The sequence below is a fragment of the Leptosomus discolor genome, chromosome 8, assembly GCF_034619465.1.
Source record: "Leptosomus discolor isolate bLepDis1 chromosome 8, bLepDis1.hap2, whole genome shotgun sequence".
Classification (NCBI taxonomy): Eukaryota; Metazoa; Chordata; class Aves; order Leptosomiformes; family Leptosomidae; genus Leptosomus; species Leptosomus discolor.
Window position 1 is genome coordinate 39196646 of NC_141398.1, and position 19127 is coordinate 39215772.

At 52.1% G+C, this 19127-nt stretch overlaps 2 protein-coding genes across 2 annotated transcripts; both read left to right on the forward strand.

Moving 5' to 3' along the window:
* Positions 1-9702: 9702 nt before the first annotated feature.
* Positions 9703-10766, forward strand: LOC104349286 (C-C motif chemokine 5-like). The gene is made up of 3 exons (XM_009954786.1): positions 9703-9769; positions 10171-10282; positions 10661-10766. Exons 1-3 carry the CDS (start codon positions 9703-9705, stop codon positions 10764-10766), a joined length of 285 nt encoding a protein of 94 aa, XP_009953088.1.
* A 5453-nt stretch (positions 10767-16219) lies between these two features.
* LOC104349271 (C-C motif chemokine 4 homolog) lies at positions 16220-17425 on the forward strand. Its single transcript, XM_009954763.1, has 3 exons — positions 16220-16286; positions 16868-16973; positions 17338-17425. Exons 1-3 carry the CDS (start codon positions 16220-16222, stop codon positions 17423-17425), a joined length of 261 nt encoding a protein of 86 aa, XP_009953065.1.
* Positions 17426-19127: the final 1702 nt, after the last annotated feature.

A 19127-nucleotide genomic window follows, 5' to 3' on the forward strand; every position in this document is an offset into this window, starting at 1 on the left:
GGCACTCCTTGAGCTGATCAAATACCCCATTTACTCTTACTGGAGACATAAGGGGTGGTCTAGCTTTTCAGACAGAGGTGACAAAAACTGCATCTGATTAGAGGACTGAAGGTCAGTGCCACAGATTTCACATTCAGAGGAGCTGGCAACCCGCAATCAATCACCTCCTTGAAATCAGGCCACCTTTCTCTCCAGCAGTCATGGGCACTTCTTCTTGCAGATTTAGTCTGAGACCTGGTTCTTGGCAAATCAACTGCAATAAAACCCTTCTGCCAGCTGATGCGCCCTGTGTCCATCTGCATCCAGCACCAGGGCAGGATAATATGTCTAAGCCTGTGCAAATGGGAGGAAACAAGAAGTCACCCAGTAATTTTGCTATTCCTATGATAACATTGGAGGGCTTTTGCTGTTCTTTGCAAGCACAAAACCCAGGAAAGACTTTCTTGGAGGACTTAAATGCAATCTGGATTTGGTCGTACAGGAATTACTCCACCACAGTAGACATACCATCCTTCTGGTCCCATATTCTCTCTAGAAATAAGCACATCTGCTGATCCACAAAAAAGCAAAAAATGCCTGGTCATGGTCCTACACTTCAGCTGCATTTTAGTTTTTCTTTTTTTTTTTTGGATAGCACTGGTTACCAGGCTGTTAAAGCACCATAACAGCACCAGGCTTTTTTTAAACACAAATTGGTTTTAATGTCTGCATATCTAGACATTGCTGTATGTAAGCCTTATCTTTTATCTGTGATCAGTTAAACATTGACTTCAGTATGACTTCTGCTGGAGCATGCAAAGATCTTCACGATACAATGCTTTGTAGGTAGAGACACATAGCAAGGGTCAGATCCTCCTCTAACCAACCTCAGTGGATCAGATCCAAAGTATAAATACGCATGTAGAAAAAAAGAAAGCAAAACCACATAATAAGCAAGATAATCAAAGCAAAAAAGGCAGGCCAGTCAGAGCTAGAGGAAGGCAGCCTGTTAGATCCATCAGATTGCACCTTCAGGGCATCCATCCAGCCCTGGATGTGGAGAGGATAGGCCACAACAGTTTTTGTTTTCTGCCATTATTCAATACCTTATTTCTACTTTTTATTGGCTTGAGGAAGGGGAGCCAGGGATTCACCTTGGGCTTTGCAAGTACAGAGTGCAAAATCAGATTAACTGTAATCAGGCATTTGGGGTGAAACTCTTCCTTGTGCAGCAGCATGCTCATGCAGCCCAGCTATGTAACACTGGCTGGGGTTGATTTGCCTGGAGGGTAAATCAGGAACCATCAGTGCTGCCTCCGCATCTGCCCCGCTCATGCACGGCTGGGGTTTGTGGCCTTGCAGTTCATGAGGTGGTGTGCTATGATATTATTTTTGTATGAAACACTAGAGTTATTATTTTTGTAGTAAAGTTTTGTAGCCATTTGAATGTATGTAATGTCCTGTCCTTGTTACCAGAGCATCGTAGGGTCGAGACCTTTCTGGAAAACACTGTGCCCTGGCTATTTTCTTGCTGGTCTTGGATGGCTTACGCATGTTCCTGGGAGCTGGGTCACTCTCCAGGCACTACAGAAAATGGAGTGGACACTTGTCTTGTCTGGCTATGTGTGAAGTCCTTGGCTTGGAGCAATGCTGGGGAGATGAATGTGCACCAGGCAGATCTGATCACTTTGAGTCCCACTATAGTATTTGTAAAGACACTGGTTTCAGCTCCACGTCTGTGTCACATGGTCTTCCAGCAGCGATGGTCATCCTGGCACTCATCAGGAGGAGCTGCTCCTCCAGCCTGGCTCCATCCTTGTGCTCGCCTTGCTTCCCTCTCCTGTTTCCAGGCTGTTAGCAGGCAGGGCGCTGGCACGCCTCATGGTGGGCAGTTAAAACCTGGGAGGGGGGAGGGATCGCTGTTCCTCCTTGCTTTATGCTGTGTGATGGGCAGTCTGGGAGGGCACAAGATGAATGTCAGTGCAGAAGGATGGAGCCTATGAGTGTCACTGGTTCCCGGGGCTTAAAATGTCCTTTGCTGTAGAGCACAGCGATGGTCGCAAGCTCTGATTCATTTGTGTATCGAGTATATACGACTGTGTGCGCAAGATACATGTGCTATACCTTTTTTTAGAAGTAGAAGTAACAATGTCCTTATGTTAAAAACTCTTGTCCTCGGGGGATTTAGCCCAAGGCTGGGTGACCAAGCCTGGTCTCTGCAGTGGTGTGGAGATGAATGCATATGATTAAGCACCGTGAGGGGAATTCCCAGCATTGCTGAGAGATGGCAAAGCCGGAGCAGGTGATGCAGCTGGGCTATTGCCCTGTCTCTTCACTGTTTAAGGGCTTCAATCTTGCCAAAAATTTGCAGGGAATATATTTTCTCACAGAGAGTCGCACTTCCCATCCTGCTAAGGCAATACTGAAAAGCCAGGTTTTTGCTTTGTTGAAGCAGAGCTACAACCAAACAGCAACCCACAGAAAGCAAATGTTACGCTCCAAGTCTGTTCTGTAAGGGGCCAAGGGCTGAGCTAGGACCTCTCCCACCCCAGCCAGGGCTTGGGCTGCCCTTGTGTGCTCCTCTCAGATGTTGGGGAGGAGGTGGGGGGGAGGGGGGGAAGGCAACGCAATACAAGAGTCAGTGCCCAGGGACTTGCCTGGCGTGGGGAGCTGGAAAGAGCAAGAGGGTCAGGGATGAGCATCTCCCCTGCATCCCAGGAGCCCTCGTCCCAGCCATGTCCCAGCCCCACGCAGCGCGGCCGCCCTGCCCCATGCTCTGTCACCACCAGTGTGCTGGGAGGATGGTGATGCCTGTGAAAATTTCCCCTAGATGAATCACCAGGGCCAGAAAGGTCATTTTGGGGATAAGAAGCTCTGTGGAAAGGAAAGCACTTTTTTTCTTGTCTTTTCTCCTCTCTGTTGTGGGGAGGGGGTGGGCGAGGGAGGTGGAGGCTGTGTAAACAAGTCAGTTCCGACAGCGATGAATCATTTCCGACACGCAGAGCGAGCGCAGGCGCCAACATGGGGCCATTCAGGGGCTGCGGCTCCAGAGCACTGAGAGAGCTTTTGGATGCCAGGTCCTTCGTCTGGCTGGTGGCACACACTCACTGGCTTTGCTGTTGCTCCCTGGCTTCTCTGTGTTGGACAGAGCAGGGAAAGACTTTGTGTGAAGGATATCCAACCGTGCACAGTCCCGTGCTCCTCCTGAAGGTCCATGGGCTGCCTCAGGTGCAGGACTTGATCCAGGAGACAACTAATGCCAAGACTGTCGTGCTCAGGTGGAACGAGGCTTGTCTTCTACACCTGTTGTGCAAGACACATGCTTCTGCCTCAAGGTTCCCCTCCAGCCACAGGAGACAGCGGGGCCACGGTCATGGTGTGCCCCTTCTAATTCTGTGCTGACCCACATCTTTGGTTTTCAACTCCACATCAGTGCAAACCCTCTCCACCACTTCCTTAGCCAGCTGTTTTGATTGACCTTATGAGGAGTCACTGGGACGCCACACAGGCTCACCTCCATGCCTTCACACCCCCACGGGATCCAGCAGGTGGCATGGTGGCAGGCCTTGAGGGCACTTACTGGCCTTAATCACCCTGACCCGCCTCACCTGTGGATCACTCCCCACACTCTGTCCCCTCCACCTCTGCCCAAGGCCCAGGCACTCCATTTAAGCTCAGGCTTGAACCTCTAGTCCCTGCTTTGGATGTGTTGTAAGAGTGCTGGTCTGACGGCGTGGCTCTGGCCCTGTCTCTTGAATAGACCTTGGACCTATGCTGTAGATATCCTGTCTCCTGGCTGGCTGGGCCCTTTGGTGTTATAGCCCTGCCTCTGTCCCCATCTCCTGCTGCTGCTGAATGGACGCCTCCCAAACGGATCCTGGATCTGGTTCCTTACTTTGGTGTGTCTGGGATGGTCGATGGACCCTGTTACCAGCACCTGGCTCTGCCCCCCATGCTCAGACCCCGTGGGACCTCCCCTCACTGGTGAGGACACTGCCTGTGCTGGGGTCACCCTTGGCTCCTGGCTTGTCCCCTCTCGCTGCTCCCTGAAGCCTCAACCTGGCAGTGAGACACCTCTGCCGTTGTCTTCTCCAAGCCCTGACTTCTCTCCGGGGTGATGCATGAGGGGCACAGTTACTCCTGTGAAGCAGACACCCTGCAGTCTCTATCCTCTCTGGTTTGAGACTGGGATTGTGACTTATGAAATGTCTGTCCCTGCTCAGCGTGGTGGTTATCCTATGAAGTGTTGCGTAAGCATGCTCGTGCTTAGGGCAGCCTCCAGCCAAGTTAAGGTACCACCACTTTCATAATGCTGGCTTAGCAGAATGCAGGACGTCCCCTTAGCTGCTTTGACCCTCCAGTTGCACAGCCGCAGTTTTCTGCTGTGCAGCTGTGGTTCTTCCATGCTTTGCGTTTGCTTAGCCTCCACTTTCATGAGGGTTGTGTCCCTGTTCATGTCACCGCAAGGGCTGCTCTTGTAGCCAAAGTCCCCCTTTGGGTAAACACAGAGTGAAGTTCCCTCAGAGAGAAGTTCCATTTGGCTCAGTACTTGGTCTCCAAAGTGGCCAGCCATAAATGTCTAAAGGAGAGCATGTGAGCAGTGCAAGTCTACTTTTGCCAGGGTCCCGGGGGTGCTCACAGTGCTCAGTGGCTGGGACTGGCCTCTCCAGGGACCCCCACTGTCTCCTGCCGCAGGCCCAGGAGACGTGTCTCAGCTCAGCCTGGGGCCTTTGGTCCCTGCCTGAGCTGTGTTGGAGGTGTGCCCGTCCCTGCCCCTGGCTCCTGGATGGGGCTGGGGCCTGCACTGCAGAGAGCTCCTGTCCTGGATGGAGCCTGCAGACCTAGGCCAGAGCTTGTCATGCAGAACTCTAGGCATGACATAGCAGATCTATGCTGTTCTGGTCTAGCCTAGTCTAGTGTTCTTCCTACCTCCTCCTTTCCCTAGGAGTATATGCTGGGGAGAACTCTGATGACATTTCTTCCCAGCCCTGCACTAGCAGAAGGCATTCAGTGGGTAACCATGTCCCAGCCCAGGCATTGGCTCTGTCACTTTCTGGGAAGGAGGCATGTACCCTCTGACAGGGGTGAGAGCCATGGAACATCTCAAGATAATTGGACCATCTGAACAAATTTGCAAAATGCAAGTGTGAAGTGTGATTTTTTTTTTTTTTTTAAAGTCTGTGTTCATCCAGTTTAGGATAGCAAAACCCCACACTTCTGACACGAGCGAGGCTCAAAGATCAAGCCCTCAGTCTGATGCACAACGTGCTCATCAACGGAACAGTTGCAAATCTTTTGGAGGTGAGCAATAGCTGTTCATTTCCCCATGGATTTTTTATCTCCTTGTACTAATTTTTAGAAATGCGTGAGCTGTTTCACTGGGAAAAACATAACTAAAACACACAAGTCTGAGAATAGCGGTACTCAGGGCGAAGGTCCATCTGGCCTGATACTTGGTATCCAAAGTGGGCAACGATAAGGGTGTGTGAGCAGTGTAAGTCTACTTCTGTCAGTAAACAGAGTCTGTCAGGACACTCCAGGGCCATACCTCTTCCGTGACCATCTCGGGTGGCAGAGGAAGCTTCCTTTCTGAAGCACCCTTGAATTCTGCCAGGTAAGCTACAAGGCCACAAAGCAAATAATTAAAAAAAATAATAGAAAGAAATGAGAGGAGCCCTCCAAGGGGGATGTGATGTCAGCTTGCCAGCTCAGACCATGGTCGACACAAATACTTTTTTACTACTATATCTAGGGACCTTAATGTAGCTTTCTCATCATACTCTTTCAACTGATTTTATTTTTCTGATTGCTGGGTTTCATCCTAATAAAAAACTAAGGAGCGAGTAAATTCATAACTTGTTCTACTGCCTCCTTGGAGTTACAATCAGGAGTGATTCTGTTCAGAATTAAATTACTAAACGTTGGACTGAAATTGCTTCCGTGTCGTATTCTTTTTCTATTTTCACAGCTTTGCTTTAAAAGCTGAGCTGATGCAGCCTCTCCACTGCTGTCTGTAACTAGGAGCTCAAAAAAGCTCAGAATAGTCAGAATTGAAAAGAGGAGGCTGAAGCCCCATCAAGCATCTTTTCCTCTGATTGCTACCTGACACAGAAGCCTCTCCACGCACAGAGTTTTCCTTGGGAGCAGCAGCTCCTCCTGACACCCCAGAGCCATCCTTCACTTAACCACAAGGTAGTTATCTACCTCACTGGAGAAAAATGAAAAAAATGTCTCCTTTTTAGTGCATTTGAGGAAACTCGGATTACGCACTTTTTTTCTCTTCCTTAGCGAAGTGGCTACTTCCAGTTTCTGGTCCAGGTGTATCCACTCCTGACTCTCTGCTTGTCCATCATGGTGAGTGTTCCTTGCCCGGCTGCAGTGAGTTTCTGCTCTACCCCTTCACCAGTGGGCAAGCTTACAGTCAGTGCAGATAATCCCCTGGGGAGGGGCTCCTGGACACATCCTTCCTGCAGCCTCCATGTCTCGTGAGGATGGGCAGGACTTACTGCACAGGATGTGGCTTGGATCACCAGCTTCCAGTACTTGGTCCCAAGTGTCCAGCTGTAGGAAGCAGGCTGTGGAAGAGGCCCTTGTTTTCCTCTTTTTAAAGTGTCTTTCCAGGCTGTAGGACCTAGCATGGTCATACTTGGAGTTGCAGGGTGACCGCTGACTCCGGGAAGGAGCGAGAATGCAGTTTGTGGTTGTATCCCGAGCCAACTAGAGCTTCAAAATGGAACTGGGGAGACCCTTGAGGGAGCACCCCAAAGAAACGAGGAGGGGCTTTACACTCAGAAACCTGAGGTTTTAATAGAAGAAAACCTAGAATGTTTCACATTGTAAATGGAGAAGACTCAAAGTGACTGGGTAGAACAGAAGATAATAGGGAAAAGCTTATTCCTGACCCTCACACCACCTCCCTAACAACAGGTTTCAGGCACTTGCTGATGCCCAGGTGATGCTCAGCCACCTCCCTCCTGCCTTGGCAGCCCAGCTGCTTTTGCAGTGCAGAGCCTGTGCTTTCCTGAGCAGCACCATGACCATGTAGATGCGTTTTCCAGCACAGCTGGGTGTGCTCAGTTATCTGCTGAGACCCCATTTCCAAGAGTGGGGCTTGTCCTGACCAGCTCCTTCCTCCCCACACTGGCACCATTGCTGGCAAAGGCTGCACCTGAGGTGTCCTCCAAGCTTCCCTCCTCCTCCTCTTGCAGAATCAAGAGGATGCTGTTTATTTTTTTACGTAAACAAGCAAATTCTCCAGAGCCCATTCAAATGAAAATGGAACTTGGCCAGCAGTGGGGTTTTCCAGCACTCATCAGTTAATGACTGCACATAAGCCTTTCCCTTCCCCAAAAGTAAAAGAATAAACATCAAAAGATCTCCAGGGAGTCGTGAATCGTCTGGCTGCAATGGCAATGGCTTGAAAATCTGAGAAAGGGGAAGCAGAGCATCCCAGGCCACATCTCCTGCCAGATAAGCAGGCACAACCCTGCAAAAGCAGGAACACACTAATAGTTTTAATTCTTGAGGTCCTCTCCATCCAGAGCAGCCTCTTCCTCGACCCTGGCTGACAGGTGCTCCATACTTGTTCAGCCACCACCACTATGTGCTGCCCTGGCCACCCACTCAAAGCATCCCCCATAGCTGAGGAGTGGTTGAGTGAAGCTCTAGGCCATGGGTAGACATGCCACGGGCTTGCAGCAAGACTGTGCCTATCTATTCCCCAAATCCTTCTGCGTCGATCAGGGTCCAGTCCTTGGATGGTGGCTTTGCCCCAGGCGTGGTTAGAGCAGGCTGTGTGCTCCCTTGGTCCATGGCTGCAGGGGAGCCTGTGTTCCCCCATCTTGAGGATATCTGCCATGGGTATGACAGCATCATGCCACCTGCGCTTGGTGGCCCTGCTCCTGTGCACACCACAGGCAAGACAAAGACGCATCGGGAGCAGCAATACGACCCATGTCGCAGCTTGGCGTTGCCAGTTTGGGCGCAGCTTGCGGAGTGTCGTAGTCTCCAAAAGGCTGCTGGCTGGGATGGCCTCCATGGGCTGGAAGGCTACTCTGATCCCAGCAGCTGTGGCCCAGGTTTTGGGAGAGGCTCCTGGAGAAGCTCCTGGAGAGGCACACGAGTCCGCAAGAAGAAAGCCTGGGGCAGAGCAGAGGTGGGGAGGTGGCCAAGAAGGGAAGGGAGGACCCAGAAAGCTGTGGGAGAAAAGGAACATGCTTTTGGGGATCAGGAGGAGGGTACGAGGAGTTTATTACAGCCCAGGGAGACCCTGAGTCGCTGGGTTGAAAACAGGCAGGAAGGAACAGCATTGTCCTTAGGGGCTGTGGGTTATTTTTAGTTCTCTGGTGCCTACACTGCATGGGTGGCCTCACGTCAACTCCTCCTGGGCCAAGTCATGCTTGTGAGACGTAGGATCTCCATCTCTCCATAGCAGCTGAACCAATACAGGGGTCTGAGTATGTGTCTCCTGCAGCTGGGGTTGAGGAGACCTGGGCATGACCAGAGCAGTTCTCAGCACTGGTTGGTTTTCCCCCAGGTTTTTTAAAGGGCACCCAGGGATGACACAGTCCTGCTCCAGAGGGGAAGAGGGTGTTTGGGGGGGTGCAAATGTGAGGAAGGGCTTGAGGAGGCCCCTTGGGTAGCTCACAGCAGATGAGGGGGAAACCGTGGTGCCCTGGGGATCTGCGTGGGACTCTGCTGCTCCATGCATCCACTTACAGCCAAAAAAAAAAAAAGAGAGAATGGGGAAATAAGCTTCAGAGCAGGGGCTATGCATGCCTGGCAGGGACCTGCAGAAGGGTCTGGTGGTCTGAATGGCCAGGTGAGGAAGGGGGAGTCGAGCACAGTGGGGAGAAGCTGTCCCCAGCTTAACACAGAGAGGCTGACCCCCTTTCTGTAGGTGCCTGCAGGATCTGGGAAGCTTCAAGGCTGTGAAGGGAGGAAGATGTTGGAAAAACACCCAAGAACTTTGAACACAAGCCTTTCCTCAGCCTGATTCAGCCTCCTGCGCTGCCCTGAAGCCAAGACAGCCTCATCTGCAAGGGAGGGTTCAGCTGCACCCCCTTCTCCTTTCACCCTACGCTTCCCAGCTATGAACAGGGATTTTTGGTGAAAAACTTGTGTTCCTCTCCATAGGAACAGCATGGAATGTGAAGCAATTTCTGTCAGTATTTGACTTCTTGCATCTTTCAAGCTGCAGAGGGCTGGTGGCAGCTGCGGTCACTGTGTTTCTCCTTAATGTTCCCTGGAGAGTCCACAAGCCATCCAGCCATCTCTGGCATGTTTATGTTGGCTCCGGGGCTGAAGAGTGACTTTGCATGGCAAGCTGAGCTTTGCCTTTCCTATCACTGCGAGTCCCCTCTCTGTGGGTTTGGGAGCCCTCCAGGTTACACCTCTGCAGGGGGAGGTTTTCAATTCCCTCGTGGACCTTGTGGCTTTCCCACAGACCCATCTCAAATGCAGAAGTTGCTGAACTGTGTTCAGTCTTTCTAGGTGTTGTCTCCATCAGTAACCCTGAAGAACCTACATGACACGAAAATCCCCTCGGTTGAAGAAAACATACAGGGCTTTAGCTTGAATTTGGTCAAAATTCTTTGGAAAAGGGCTAATGTGGGGAGGGGATGTAGAGAATAAATTGCAGCACCTCATTGCCTGAGTTCACAGTTGAGGTCCTCCAAAGAGGCAGAGCGGCACCGCGCAAAGAAGTGCCCTCATGCAGCCACCATGCTTGGTGCAAGAAAGGTCCTGGTGCTCATGATGCTACTCACCCTCTCCCCATGCTGTGATGCAGGTAAAGCACCTCAGGGGCCACTGCTGCAGGTCAGGGCTTGGGGTTGTCCTGTTGGGGAGGTCAGGCAAGAAACCCTGGTGTGGAGCCAGAACGGTGCTGCTGGCAGGAGGAGCAACCCTCTGGTCAGGGCAGGGCTGTGTGTCCTGAGGTTCAGGGAAGGATGGAGACTGTTCCTGGGGCCGGGTGGCTTTGGCAAAGCTGCCTGCAGGGCTGCTGGTGCTGGGTGATAACCTAGAGCATCCTCCTGCCCCGGGAAGGAAGGAGGACACCTGTGGCTCCTCACGGCAGCATCTGCAGCACTTGGGGGTTGCTGTGTACATCAGCCTTGTCATGAGGGAAGGTCTTATATTAAAGACTGCTTTCCAAAGCCAGCGTTCACCATCTCTCTTTGTCTTTTCCAGCCCCTTATGCACCGTTCGAGTGCTGCTTCAGTTACATAAAGTCCCCTATCCGGCTGGCTAACCTGAAGAGTTCCTACAAAACTCCCAAGGACTGTTTTTGCCAAGCAATTGTGTAAGTCCTGGTAATTTTCTCACCACTGTGCTGTCTCTTGGGCCACCACGAGTTCAGTTCATCCATCCCATCTGGGGCTGGGTCTGCATGGCCTCCACAAGTGGCTGTCTTCCAGCATGAAGAGGGGAGGACATGACTGTCTGGCCATTTCTGCAGGGCAGTTAAGGACACAGGTCCATCACTGCTCCTGGAGGAGCTCTGCACGGGTTCTAGAGGCACTGGGCTGCCAGAGGAGCTGCTTGTAGGACACCAAGTACCCAGGGGCAGCATGCAGGGCCACAGGGGAAGGAGAAGGAGTGCAGGGAAGGCAGGATGGCACGGGCACAAGTGGGATTATAGCTGTCATTTCTCACCAAGCTTCACCTTTCATCTCTGCAGGTTTGAGACCAGGAATGGGAGCAAGGTCTGTGCAGACCCAGAGATGACTTGGGTGCAGAAAGCTGTTCAGAGGCTTCAAAAAAAGGAAGGACTTCATGCCCCATGATGTAGAGTGGGGTGCCCTGGTTTGGACTACCCAACATCCTGGTGGGAAGGAAGGTTTACAGTCATCCTCCTGGCAAGGGCTGTGGATGTTCCTGCTGCTGAGGGACAGCACTGATTCCCAGAGCCCTGTGCTGCATTGACCAGCCAGGCACCAGCTCCTGGGGGGCTGCCAGCCCCGCCAGCACCCGCCTGCTGAGCGCAGCCACAAAATAAAGGTTTACTTCATGTGGTATTGGAGAGTGGTGTCCTTTCTTCTCCCAGTCCCAGCAACCATGCTGCTGATGGCTGGTCGAGCCATGGAGAGGGGTGGGATGTGGGCTCTTCCCACTGCCTCCCAAAACCTCATGGGTCTCACTGGGGCGGGCAGGGAGTGGAACAGGAAGGTGCTGCATGGATGCTCTGGGCATTTTGGCTACTTGCTTCAAGGGGACCCAAAAGGGGCTGATGACTCTTCTGATGGCTTTTAGGTGCAAGACTGCCATCAGTTTTGGGCTTAGAGCATTCAGCTTGTCCCTTGCGTTGCCCCGTGCATGCCATGCATGAGCACAGCCTGGCTGCCACAGTGTGCCCAAGACTTTAGTGTATCTGAGCTGTGCTGCAGAGGAAGGATTTCTCTGCAGAGCTCCCTGGGCAGGCAGAAGAGACAGGGGATGCTGAAGCAGACAAGGGACTCACCCACATACAGCCATGGAAATCCCCTCCATGCCAGGGGCCACAGGGAGCTCATCAGTGACCCCTGCCAGGGTTTTGGGGATGAGGAGGAGGACTGGAAGGGCAAAAGTGAGAAAACTCGTGGGTTGAGTTAAAGACAGTTTAATAAGTGAAGCAAAAGCTGCACTCCAAGAAAAGCAAAATAAGGCCTTTGTTCACTCCTTCCCACCAGCAGGTGTTCAGCCATTGCCAGCAGAGCAGGGCTTCGTCATGCGTAGCAGTGACTTGGGAAGACAAATGTTGTAACCCTGAACATCTGCCCACTTCCTCCTTCTTTCCCCGAGACAGTTTAATAAAGGGGAAAAAAAAGAAAACCAGCCAACCAAAAAAAGAAAAAACATCCGAAAAACCCCACCAAGTGATGCAAAAGCCATCACTCAACACCAGCCAGACCATGCCCAGCCAGTCCCTGAGCAGCAGTCACCCTGGCAGGCCCACTGCCAGCATGCCCAGCTCCTGGGGAATGGGATTTTGACTGCAGCAACCCCAGGGACGCTTTCACAACAGAAGCAAAACCCATCCAGAGCTGGGGGAATGATGCTGACACACCACAGTCTGGGAACCAGAGATCTCATGGGCACCAAGAGGCAGGTGGAGATCTCTGGGGTGCACCAGGAGGTGCTTCAGCTTGAGGAAGCCTTTTAAACTGTTGTCTTTACTCTTCAGGAGCCTTCAGACCACGGGGACACCCTGTTTGCTTGGTCTTGGTGCCCTCTTCTGACAGCTTTGGCATGGATGCAGCCCAGACCCCGGGACTGGGACTGGATGGGGAAGTCCAGCCTGGCACCATGCAGGGGGTGAGTGCAGCGTGCCCGGGAGCCCAGAGCCGAGCAAGGAGGAGCATCCCATCACCTGGAGGAGCTGGTGCCAGGGCTGAGCAGGGCCTCACCTCCATCCTGGTCCTTCATCTGCCATCCCCAGTGTTGGCTCCTGGCAGAGACCCACTGCCACAGAACCAGCATCACTGTGACCTCAGCCCTGGCTGAGCCCGTCAAGAGGCCTCTTGCCCTGTCCCACAGCATGTGTGGGTCCCTGCCAGCTCCCTGGCCAGAGGCCGTCCTGCTGAGCAGGAGCAGATCCCCAGGAAGGGCTAGTCCAGAGCATCCCTCCCACCCCTTGGCATGTGCTGGAGGTGCTGTGCCAGCAGCGCAGGGTGGCCCAGGCTACCAGGATTAGGAGGAAGCTGGGGCTGAGGAATAAGAGGCAGCTGGTGCCCCTGAGCAGGGGGGGAACGAGCTGTGGGGCATCAGCCCCATGGCATCCAGCATGGTGGGGCCAGGCCACAGGCCACCCTTTGGAGCTGCCTTCTCCAACCAGCACAGTCCTCTGCAGCTTCTGTTGCCTGGGGATGGGACCAGGGCTGTGAGGCCACTGCCAGTGCTGTGATGCCATCACATGCATCAGAAACTCCTGGCAGAGGGTCTGGCCCCAGGACCAGAGATGGGTGCCCGGCTGGGACAATGGCTGTGGGTTCTATGGGGAGGTCTGGGTAATCCAGGACCTTCTGTCCTAGGACCTGCATGTTGTCAGGAGAGGGGACCAAGACCAAGCAAACAGGACATCTCTGTGGTCTGAAGGCTCCTGAAGAGTAAAGGCAACAGTTTAAAAGGCTTCCTCAAGCTGAAGCACCTCCTGGTGCACCCCAGAGATCTCCACTTGCCTCTTGGTGCCTACGAGACCTCTGGTTCCCAGACCAACAGGGAACAGACTGGCCCCACAGACACCTCACCTCTGATCCCCTCCAAGGGGGGTCCGTGGAACCCAAGAATGGACATGGCAGGGACACAGGGCCCCAGGGCAGCCTTTATATTATACTTGTATGTTAACGAATTGGTTTTCTTTTGCTTTAATTTATTTTTCTTTCCCGTGTATTTGCATTACCATCAGCTTTATCTCTTTCTGAGTAATTGCCCACTGCTTAGACACATAATCTCAGAACAACTAATAATTAATTGAATGGACATGTAGGCTACTATTATAGTCATCAGCCCTATAAAGACAGATTTGAACAATATTTTAAGTACATTTCCAAACCATCTGCCAATGGCTGGTGTCCAACCCCACCCCTCAAATGCAGTGGGTTTTTTTTCATTTTTATGAAAAATCTTTAAGTGGCTTTGGACTGTCATTACATCTGTTTCTGTTCTTTTGTTTTGGTCTACACAAAAACAACAACCAGTGTTTATGAGAGCACAAAGCCTCCTTCGTCCTCTACTAGATCATCTAAAGCTAATTTGGTTTGTATAACCTTTTGACCTCTGTTTGTAAGGTCTTTTTGCTATCTACTGTAGAGTTTGTAATATTATTTCCCTCGACACATTTCCTATCACCTTTTCCAATTCCCAGCCATGGCAAGAAGACTCTGGCGAATTTATCTAAGGCATCAGTTACTGTTATAGTTTCACCTTTGTCTTTTCAGCCATGGTGGATGGTGATGAAGGCTTCCTGCAGAGAGGGTTTTGGTGGCATCAGTGTCAGGGACCAGCATCCCCAGTGTGCAAGTGCCTTTGCTCTTCCATTGTCTTTGGCTTCTATTGTATTCACGTACCCTGTTAAACTATTAATTTTTTATGATTACCCACTCAAAAACCAAAACATTGTATGAGTCAGAGAATATTTCCCATCTCTACATGGGTTTTTTTGTCCGTCCCTACCCATTTTAATCTCTAAAGCAGCGTTTTTCCTCAGTCAAACAATTTGTAGTCAATTATAAATTACAGTGAAGTTGCAGTTGGTCTGGGCACTGATAAAATCATGTGTCCAGCCCTCCTCTCTGCCCAGCTGGCTGCTTGCCTTTGCATTTGCCTAACCAGGCAAATCGGGGGGGGGGAGGCCCTGCAACTCCACACCTGGAGACAAGGCTGTGCCACTGGTGGGGATGGCCTGGGAGGTTGCCGGGAGCAACCCAGGCATGGTGGTTTTGAAGGGGCTGGAGAAGACTAAAGCCAAGCCCAGAGGTCCGCTGCTGGGGCAGGGACACAGAGGAAAGCCCAGTCCTCCAGAGAGCCTCATGGGGTCTCTCCAGGCCTTCAAATACCCCACATGTGCTGACTTGCTTTATGAAGAGCAGATAGTGGAGGCATCTGCTAATGCTTCTGATGGGACTGGGGACAAGATTGATTGGCTAAGGGAAAAGCAGGATCAACATGTGCCTCAGATAAATCTGAAAAGGGAGCTCAGAGCTTGGCACATGAGGTTTCCTACATGAGGAGCTGTTGGCTGGAAAAAGCCATTAGCTCAGTTCTCCCTTAATTAGAGCCCTTCACTTTTGACCAATGTTTAGGAGGTGGTGTGACCCTGGCAGCTTGTTGGGCTTGAAGGTCTGTACATTCGGGACATTGTAGGGGCTGCAAAAGGGAAGATGGGAGAGCTGGGGGGAGATGCAGAGACTGTAGAAAGGGGCTCAGGGGCCGTGTATCAGGTGTTTTCTTTCTGCAGAGACCTTTCCTGGGGAAAGTGGCATTAGAAACCAGTGGTGCCATACCCAGCTCTCTGCATGGCCACCCTGCTGCCATGCCAGGCCACCAGACCCGATGTCCTGCAGACCACATCTTCCAAATCAGAGCTGTCAGCACATTTGATTTGTTTCCTTCTCCTTTCTTCTTCCAGAGAAGTGCAAACATGAGCTAATCTTCAAGGAAGTCTGTTTCCACCTTTCTTCTCCTCTGAGAAGCCCTGGCTTCCCCTCCCATGCCCCCACTCACCATTATCCCACATGGATTCCCACTGGGTCCTCACCCCCTCCTCACACGCAGACCGCAGCTGGACTGATGTCCACAAGTGCTCCATGGTGCTGCTGTCAGGGTCTGTGCCACCCACCCCCACTGCCCTCAGCGGTCCTCTCTGGGGTCTGGGATGACCCTCTTGAGGTTGTGGTAGGGTTTGTCCCATCTCCCTGCAGAAATGATCTGTCTGTGCACTGATGACCACAAGTCTCCATCCCTCTGACCCTCTCATTTCAATCCTATCGCTGGTATGGGAGGCAGAGGCAATGCTTGGGCTCAGACTTCGGATCAGACACACTCTCCTTAGATGCCCCACTGTGGTTGCCCCATTTCTTCCCCTTCTGTAAAGTCTCCTGAACCCACCAAAAGCATCTCTGTGACCCCCTGCTCTGGGCTTCCTCCTAGTTCAGTCCAGTGTGGCTTTTTCTGCTTGACATCATCCCATCCCAGCCCATCCCATCCCACCCCACCCCACCCGATGCTGAGTGTTCACTGCCTAACCCAGTGCCCTTGGTACAGCCAGGGTGGCTGGGGAAGCCGGTTTGGAGGGAACTCATTAGTCACTTGCCTTTGACAACTCAGGCAAACCAGCTAAACCCATCAATGACCTGTTCCTGCTCAGGATTTTGGGTTGTCTCTCCTGTTAGAAACAAACAGGCAAGCATTAGACTTGATACCTTGCCTTCGCAGAAAGTTGTTTTTAATCTGCTTTCCTGGGTAAATTTCAGTTCCCCCAAAGCCTCCTGGAAGCCCCTCGTGCCTCTTCCGCAGAAAGCAGAAGTGGCTGCCCTGCTCCTTGCCCTCTTCCACCCGCCACGGGATGTGCCCCCAAAGTAAACAATACAGAAATTTCCTCGTCTGTGGCAAGAAGCTTCTTAGAACATGTCCAAAATTTTTGGAAAAGTGGTTAAAGTGAGTGGCATGCAGAGGATAAATTACGGTGCGGTGCGAGCCAAAGCCACAGACACCAGACACGAAGCAGGACGGAGGAAGAGCCCTCATGTCCAGCTGCCTCACCATGCTCACTGCAAGGATGGTCCCACTGCTCGTCCTGCTCCTCATCTTCTCCCTGCACTGCGCCGCAGGTAAGGCACCACCTGGGCCACTGCTGTGGTGGTGGAGGGGTGGGGACGTCCTGTTGGGGAGGTCAGGCAGGAAACCCCAGCAGGGACGGTGCTGCTAGCCGAAGGAAGAACCCCCTGGTCGGGGCAGGGCAGCACGTCCCGGGGTGCAGGGAAGGATGGAGAGGGTGCTGGGTGGCCTCAGCAAAGCCAGCCCTGGGAAGATGCTGGAGGAGCTTGGAGGAGACTGGAACCCATTCCCCAGGTTTCAGCTGGATAAGCATGTGGTTGGAGGGGGAGCATGTGCTGCTGTTTGGAGCCTCCCAGAACACCTTACAAGTTGTGCCCCTGCCTTGGAAACCCCCAAAACCTTGTCCCCAGACTGAGCACCCTGTTCCCCTCCCCACCGCTGTCCACGTTTCACAGTCCTGCACTTGCTGCCATGAAGGGAGACGAATCCCTGCCATGGGAGGCTGTGGGAGCTGCTGAGAAGCTCCATGACCTCCATCCTGCGTTCGATACCTTGTGGTGTCACTGTCTGGCAGTGCAATTAGTTGCAAAATGCTGCCAAGGGTGTTCACAATGTCTCTCCCTTCCCTCCACAGCCCACTTCACGCCCACCGAATGCTGCTTTGAGTACGCACAGAAACCCATCCGACACATCCAGAGTTTCTATGAGACACCCAGCAACTGCCCCTTGCATGCAGTTGTGTGAGTAACCCTGAGGTTCACCTCCCATGCCTGGCACACTGTCACAGTTGGGAGATGGAGCAGCTCCCCCCAACCCATCCTGCCCCACAGACAGCCCAGTCCCAGCTGGGAGAACATGCCTGGAGGGGGCTGTAGCAGGAAAGTAGCTCTGTGGGGCGGGCAGAGGGGGGAAAAAAATTAGGTTTTGGTGTTTTCTGCTAATGCCAGTGGGCTGGGAAGACTCAGACGTGCATGGAGGAGGGCATGGGCTGCTGGAGATGGCTCCAAGCTTCCATCCAGCATAGGGGATGCACACAGGGAAGGAGGAAGTAGTGTATGGGAAGGGAACGGCTCATCATTCGTGTTTTCACTTTCCTCACTGCAGGTTTGTGGCTGCCACCGGTGCTGAGGTCTGCACCAACCCCAGGAAGCCCTGGGTGAAGAAAGCCATGAAAAAGCTTCAAAGGAAATAATAAAATCCTCTTTCTGCTGTCCACCATCTGACTTGCCCATGCAGTCCTCCCATCTCTGCAGGGAGCAGACGGCGCTCACGGCACTTCCCCAAAGGGTCCCGCGGCAGTGGGTGCTTCACTGCGGGTGGAGCCAGCCTGTACCCCGGCAGGACCGGGTGTCACAGCGGCATGGACCAGCTGGCCACCAGGTCCCTCCTGCTGTCACTGCCCTGCCAGGATGCACCCAGTGGAGCAAATATTTAAAATAAACACACATTGCCACAAGTTGCTTTTTGAATTTTTCCTGATTCTTCAGCCCAAGGAGCAGATCCTACAAGCTCAGGGCACAGTGTGACTGAAAACTCCCTTTTGCCATGGGCACGTGTTTCTCCAGGCTTGGAGCAAACTGTATGGTCATGGTGTGCATCATTGGGAACGTGACAGTGGGGCCAGGTCTTGACTCATAGGCCAAGGACCCATAGGTAAGGCTATTGTCCTCACAGTATGCTTTCAGCCCCACGGGCATCACAGCCGCTCCAAAATCAGATGGTCGGGAGTGGAGGGTTCAGGGAGAAGATACTGATTTGTCAAGCCCTTAATACCTCGTCAGCTTCTGAATATGCTGGTGGCCAACTGCAAAATAAGTGAGGGAAATGAAAAACAAATGTGTGCAGTGCCAGGAGGGCACAACTCCTTCAGCTGGGCAGGAAAAGAGGTGTCCCAGCTGCCGACCCTCTGCAGGGCTGGGGAGGGGTGGGAGCAGCACAGGACCCTGTTAGCACCAGGCTGATGGTCCATCATTTCATGTGAGAGGTGCAGAGTGTGCGTGGGAAAACCTCACAAAAAAGGTTTGTGGGAAGTGCCACGGACTGATCCTCAACCTAAAGCTTCATCAGTGTTTCATGCTCATGATTAGAAAACAGGGCAGGGCTGTATTTTCTAGGATATTGACTGTAGGCCGGGGACAAATCCCAAATGACATTTTCACCCACAAATCCTAAGCACCACGGGATGAGGCAGGGTGGGAACGACAGCTGAGGCAGAATCCAGTCTGGGGGACACATGTCTCATGGATTGTGCTTGGCTGTTTACAGACACAAAGTTTCAGCGTTACACCTTCACACCACGGAACACTGAGGGCTGTTGTCTTCCGAGAGAAAACACGGATGTGCAAGTAGCCGTGCAAGGTGGCAAGCTTCTGTATAGACACCCCCAGTCTGTATTTCATAAACTCTTTAAACACTTAGGAAACTAAGCAGCTTTCCCCAGTCATTCGAGTTTGACGGTTACAAAGATCATTTCCCCCATATTTTTTTTAAACACCACTGAAAATCAAAATTACATAGGCCCACAGCCAGAATATTACAAGCGGCAACATGATGCTCAAGGAGAAAAAGTAATTCTTGCCATGACACAGAGCCAATCTGGAAATTTTGGACCTGCAAAAAGAGCAGTGTTGAACAAGACATGAAAGGTGTTAGAAGTTGCTACTGCCAACAAGAGGTGAGGAAGGCCAGCAGGCCATCTAGGAATATTCTGAGGATGACACATCGCACCAGCTATGAGAAAGGTGGTAATGGAAATGTGGGACAAACACCATCTGCCCATATCACAGAGCAGCCCCTGATGAAGAAAAAAAATCACTATGATGATTTTACTAGACTCTATTCCTTCACTAACAAAATAAAATGACACTCCACTGGCCATGCTGTTACTCCTGAGG